General features: G+C 33.9%; 1 protein-coding gene across 1 annotated transcript in view; it reads right to left on the reverse strand.

Annotated features, from left to right (window-relative positions):
• The window catches only part of LOC109717874 (epoxide hydrolase 3-like), a 6,051-nt gene extending 453 nt beyond the window's left edge, over positions 1-5,598 (reverse strand). The window contains exons 1-4 of the mRNA XM_020243823.1: positions 5,187-5,598; positions 4,640-5,023; positions 4,460-4,549; positions 968-1,035 (exon numbers count right to left, since the gene is read on the reverse strand). Of these exons, the coding sequence (XP_020099412.1) occupies positions 968-1,035; positions 4,460-4,549; positions 4,640-5,023; positions 5,187-5,498 (854 nt within the window). The 5' untranslated portion in view covers positions 5,499-5,598. The remainder of the gene's footprint in view (positions 1-967; positions 1,036-4,459; positions 4,550-4,639; positions 5,024-5,186) is intronic.

Consider the following 6,397-nt stretch of genomic DNA (forward strand, 5'->3'; position numbering starts at 1 on the left):
TTTTTTTTTTTTTTTTTTTTTTTTTGGCAATCGCAGTCAAAAGTTGATTCTTTTGATTACGTTATTTTTATCAATTAAGTTATAAACTTTGTTACATTTGATGATAGTATTGTTAACATAGTTATTCAGAGTACCTTGATGATTGATAGCTAACTCAAAGTGGAAAATTAAGTCAAAAACAAAAAGGGTTTTAGGGATCTATTTCAAAATCGACTATAGTTGGGAGGGTTTTCGTATATTTTTACCCAAATAAAATTAGTCTCCAACTTTGGTAGGGAATAATTGGTCACATTCGATGGTGACGAATGCTGCATTGCGGCTCATGATGTACAAATTAATTCCCATACTTTATGTGGAAGGATTTTTTTTTTTCATATTTTATAGCGTTTGGTTTGTAGGAAAAAAAAAAAAATTTTCAATAATATTTATTTGATTGAAAGAAAAAAATTATATTTGTTTGGTTCGGTGAAAGAAAAATAAATAAAAAAAATTTACACTAGCTGTTTGAGTTTTTATTTTCTGCCGAAAAATAGTGAAAAATAAAAACTTCAATTTTTTTTTGCAAATCGAAAAAATATTTTTATGTCAGACCAAATAAGAGAAGAAATATTTTTCATATCGAAAACTATGGCAGCACAGCTGTCGCTAACTTGCTTGCTAAAAGTAGGGCTAACTAAGCTTAATGAAAGAGCTTGTTCCTTGACAAATTTTGCTTCTCTGATACGATGCACAAGTAATATTATTATTAGATTAATATGTCAATAGGATATGATCGCATCTATGATCTTAAGTAAGTTTTTGTAGAAAGGGATAAATAACAAGATGCTGTTTAAGAACACTTAAGTCATTTTTACAGTAATATTAAGCTCAAGGGAAAAGATTAATGCGATCGAGAGGAATAAATAATATATACCGAACTCCAATTAATAGAAGGAAACAAAAAAGGTGGGAGGTAATGTTGACTTACTCTTTCATGTTCTTAGCAAGTTCAATGTTAAATATGTTGTCATTTTCTCCCCACAACAGTAGAATCCTCTGCAACCAAAAAAAGACAAAAAAAAAAGAAGAAAAAAAACAGTGTTCATAACTGGGAGAAAAATGTATTGAATTGTTACTTTGTTACTTCAAGAAAGAGATAAGCGAGTCAACCACTTTCCAACAACTCCCAACGGCAAAATGAGAGAAAAAGAACAGAGAGAGAGAGAAATAACATGAAAAATAGCAATTTAATGTTAAAATCTCATTAAACACGGATTATATCTGGATTTGAGATTTTTTAATAGACTCAAGACGAGTTTAAATTATATGAAAAAAAAAAAAAAATTTATACGAAGAGCTTTGAAGGGACTTGAATTCATAACTCAGTTCTAATACCGTATTGAGTTATATAAACTAAGTGTTATTTTTTAAAAACTTAAAACTGTCAGAGACCAGAGTTTTTAATATATATATATATATTCAATATTTTCATCGATAATTTGGAGCTCGGTGTACCAAAAACCATGTTGTCATAGTGCGACATTAGCTATGGGCCTATTTGGCTAAGCTGTATAAAATGGTACAGCTATAGAAATACTGTAGGATATAGTGTTGTACTATGTAAAAAAATTGTAAAGCATTTGATAATTCTTTCATATAATTAAGTGTTATCTACAATTAAATGTTATTTGATTAATATTAGTCTGAAAAGTGCTTTGCAATACTATGAACTGATAAAATATTGTAAAATATTATTAATAACCTGTTTAATGAATTCTATTTAATATATCTATTACAGAACACATGATATTTTAGAAACCTATGTAATAATTTAATACATTATATTTAAAATATCTATTGCTCAAAAGGCAATAATCAAGCATTATTTTTGCCATGAGCAAATAAGCTTTCTTAATTTAATTTCTATTTTAGTATTAGTTTTGATCGCTTCTATATTTTTTGTGATATCAGTTCATAAGCATGAGCAATAACTCGTTCCCTAACAGATTAACCTTTTCGGGTAATAAAAATATAGGAATCACGATGATGTTTTGGAGGACCACAAGAGGGTGGAGATAGAAAAGTGTGGAGGATCGCAGAAGCTTCGTAGATGGAGCTTCTGCAGTTGGATTTTGAGTTGTAGTTTTTTTTTTTTTTTTTTTTTTTTTTTTTTTTTTTTTGAGAGAGAGATAGATAGCACGCTACCCGCTTCGTTTATTTAATTTAAAAATAAATTTAGTTAGAAATATGAATCAACTAGAATTCAAACTTGAGTCTCGGATACCAACCACTAAACCCTTTGCCACTTGCTTTAGGGACGGTCGGTGATTTTGAGTTGTCGTTGCAAGCAACTTTTGATAATAAAAGTTTGGTTTAACCCGGCAAAAGCTAAGCCAAACAGGTACTATATTAGTTGCATATGTATGTTAGAGCATTAGAAGAAGCTAAAATGTTCACATCTTAATGAATTCTCATTAATTAAGGTGGCAAAATGTTGACCCCACCCTAAAACCCCAACCATAAAAAGATATTTTATTTGGAATACTAATAATGTACCTTATATTTGGATGCATAAATATTTTATTTTTAATTCATTTAAAAATTTGTAGTATCTGGTACGTAAGAAATATAATCAAACGATTTAGAATTGAGTAATATAATTTTAATTTTTAGTCAATTTTTGAAATAAAATAAATCACTTTATAGATAAAATATATTATTTTATCAAATCATTGATGACGGACCTTTTAATCAGTAAAACTCAAACTTTTAACCTCCCATTACACACACACAAAAAAATTATGCGGAATAAGTTATATATTCAACGATAACTTATTCAACATCTACATAGGACCTAAGTAGGTTAAAACTCGAGCTACTCCAAATCCAAAGTTACATAATTTTAGAGTTGGTTCAAATCAAGAGTAAAACAAAATTTCAAATTATTTAAACCACAAACGATGAAAAACTCAGAATGATTCGAACTCGAAATGACTCGAAACTAAAAACGATTCGAGAGCAAACCCCCATAAATTGAACCTAAAATAATCTGAAATTTCGGTGTAATAAATGGCTTGAATTAAACAGGGGTGGAGCCCCAGCTCGGTTAGGTTCAATGGACCTGAACAATTTGGACTCGCGTGTTACCTCCTAGGGTAACAGGACAAGGACTACACCAATGTGAGTTAATATCCTCATATATAATACTCTTTCTTTTTCTTTTTCTTTTTACTTTTTTGGAAAAGATGTAACATTTAATATTCTCAGTAATATTCTCAAAAATATATATATTGTCATAAAAAATATAGTTAAACGGACAATGGACATCTCTGTAATATTAAACAGAGACATGTTGTGACTTAGCTTTATAAAAAATAAAATTATCACCAGCTGCTAAAATAGTTGGTTAAAATTGTTATCCAAGGAGTCGCTGATTTGAATTAAGAATACTTCAAAAAAAATCTAAGAATTAAAAAAAGTTGCCTACATGTCTACTAATTAATATATATATAAAAAAAAAAGCTGCTTCAAAAGTTATTGCTATATTTGACAAAATTTTTTGAATATAAATAGAAAAAAAATGGTATGTTTATAACGCAAAGAGGGTTGTAGGATTACAAGCTAGCTTAATTCTTCCCCCCTAGGATTTAATAAACTCTTATGAATTTTAATATTAAAAAAATAGTAATAAATTTTTTTTTTTTTTGAGAGAGATAGATAGCTCGCTACCCGCTTCGTTTATTTCATTTAGAAATAAACTTAGTTAGAAATGTGAATCAGTTAGGATTCGAACTTGGATCTCGGATACCAATCACCAAACTCTTTGCGACTTGCTCTAGAGACAGTCGGTAAAATAGTAATAAAATTAGTGAGGAAAAGTTAGCTCTTTCATAATAAAAACATGAATTATACGATCATCATAACTCAGATCGACAGATATGATCAGCTGGTTAGATCACGCATTGACTTTTCTTTGAACTCCAATAATATGAACCAAATTTGCGGTTTCAAATTGAGAAAAACCTGTTAGATTGGGCCCTCCGAGCTAAATTGTTTTATTACGCCGGTGGGCGCATTTATTTCACAATAATTAAAACCTATGGTTTTAATACCCTGTTATTTACCGAATCGATTTCATAGATAAGAACCTACATATTATTATTATTATACTATGGCTCGTGCTCTCAAATTGAGAAAACCATGTTAGATTGAGCCCTCTCAGCTAAATTATTTTATTACGTTGGTGGACACATTTATTTTGCAATAAATGAAACTTACGGTTTTAGTACCCTGTTATCTACTCGATTTCATAGATAACAACCTACGTGTATTCTTATAATAATATATATGATGGTGAATTGACCCGTGAACTCATGTGACGTATCTACGTAGTACTAATTTTATTACCAAATGAACATTAATGTAATAATTAATTTATATTCACAACTTGGCACCAATTTTGCAGCAAATGACTACGTACCTGCGTTAACGCGGGAACTACTGCATCTTTGTTGCTGATCACCAACCCTTCGAGCAACTCCGCCCTCTCCTTTCTATTACTAAACATCACCTGCACATATAAAATATTTCATTTTTAATCTCTAAATATTGTAATGAACTCAAAAAAGAAAAAAAAAATTAAGGTAAAACAATATAATACCTTAAGATAATCGTTATGAAGCCGATCCGGGAACCACAGGTTCCCGTACGTAGCCACAGAGAGAAGCGCTTTTAAGCCCTTCACGGATTCCGGGAGAAGCAGTTCGGCCGACGACGCGAACCCGAGCCGCTCCAGCGACTCGTCGGTGATCGAGTCGGTCATGGCAATGACCGAGCCCGACACGACGAGATTGCGCACCAGGTCGGGCTTCGCCTCTGCCATTTTGAACGCCACCATCCCCCCGTAGCTGAACCCGACCACCGTGCACGCCTCCACGCCTAACCGTTCCAGCGCGGTCAGCAAACACTGGGCTTGGAATGCAGGGGACCGGTCAGTCGACGTGCTCGTCGACCCCCCGAAAAAGAGCAGATCCGGCACATACACCTGCGGAATATATAATATTTAAAAATATCACTCTCTGTCGGCTTAAGCTTTTCAAATTAAACAGGTGTTTCACGTGTCTGTCACACTATATTCTTGTCGTGTTATCATAAAGTAACAACTTAAGTTTTAGAGATAAACAGCTATATATAGTTATTTCTCGCACCGCGTACTGCTTCGCCAGTATGCCGATCTGGAACTGCCACGTGATGATGCCCTCGGCCGCGAAGCCGTGCACGAGGACGACGGCCGGCTTCTCCTTCTCGTTCTTTCCTGTCTTGTCTTTGCTCGCTGCAATATCGCTCTTTCCTTCGGGAACCACTTCATTGACGGTCCCCTTCTTCTTCGGGACTTTTTCTTTTGGGACCCAGAAGCTTACGATCGTACCGGGCTCGATCTCGACCGCGTGCTGTCGCAGCCCGGCCCTCTTCAGGAGGAAGTGGATCAACGGCTTCTGCAATTCGACTAAGTTCACCATTGTGCTCAATCTCTCTCCTATCTATCTCTCTCTCTCTCTCTCTCTCTCTCTCTCTCTCTCTCTTGTTCTAATATTGTTTGAGTTGTTTACAATTGTGGCACTAGTGGGTAGGATTACGTATATATAGATATACACAAGAGTGGTTAGTATTAAGGACATAAGAGTGGAGTGGGGGGAAAAAGCAATGAATGATGGAGCAGTGGTGGTTGTGGGTGGTTGTCGAATTTTCACCGAAAGGGTGTGACCGAGTTCCAACGTGGTCATATGTTTGCGGCACAGGATTTTGTAATCTGAATGGGCTCCACCATTTCAATAATAAGAACTTTCTCTTTTTTTTATTATTGTTATTTTTTATTCACAGAGATCCAAAATAATAACAAAAAAAATTAATTATTATTTTGGGTCTCTCTGAATTCGGATCAGTTGCGCTTCAATTACGCACGCAGCGTAAGTTGCACTATTGATTCCTAAATTTTTATCAAGTTTCATTTAAATTTTAAAATTTTTAAAAATTTTATATTTTTTTTCGAAAAACCGAACACCTTCTCAGAGTGAGGTGAGAAAGAAAAAGAAGAAGCATCAAGTGGGAGAATCCAGATCAACTACATAGCTTTTTGTTTTCTTTTTGGTGATTGACTCATCTCATTGGATTTGTATTTATTTAAGATCCTTGTTTCTTTCTGTAACAAGTGCTGCTGCTGCTGCTGCTGCTGCTGCTGCTGCTGCGGAGGGGGAGGAGGGTTTTGATGAACCGCTCCGCCAACTTCAAACCAAACAAATTTATGTAGGCCGCGTCAATGCCGGGCTAGCTAAGCCACAGCTTTTGCGTGTACTACATTCCCGCAAAAGGTCGAAAAGGGAATTATATATCAACTGTGAAATTGATTAATTTGTGCCAT

The sequence above is a fragment of the Ananas comosus genome, linkage group 11 (assembly GCF_001540865.1).
Source record: "Ananas comosus cultivar F153 linkage group 11, ASM154086v1, whole genome shotgun sequence".
In the NCBI taxonomy this organism is placed as follows: domain Eukaryota; kingdom Viridiplantae; phylum Streptophyta; class Magnoliopsida; order Poales; family Bromeliaceae; genus Ananas; species Ananas comosus.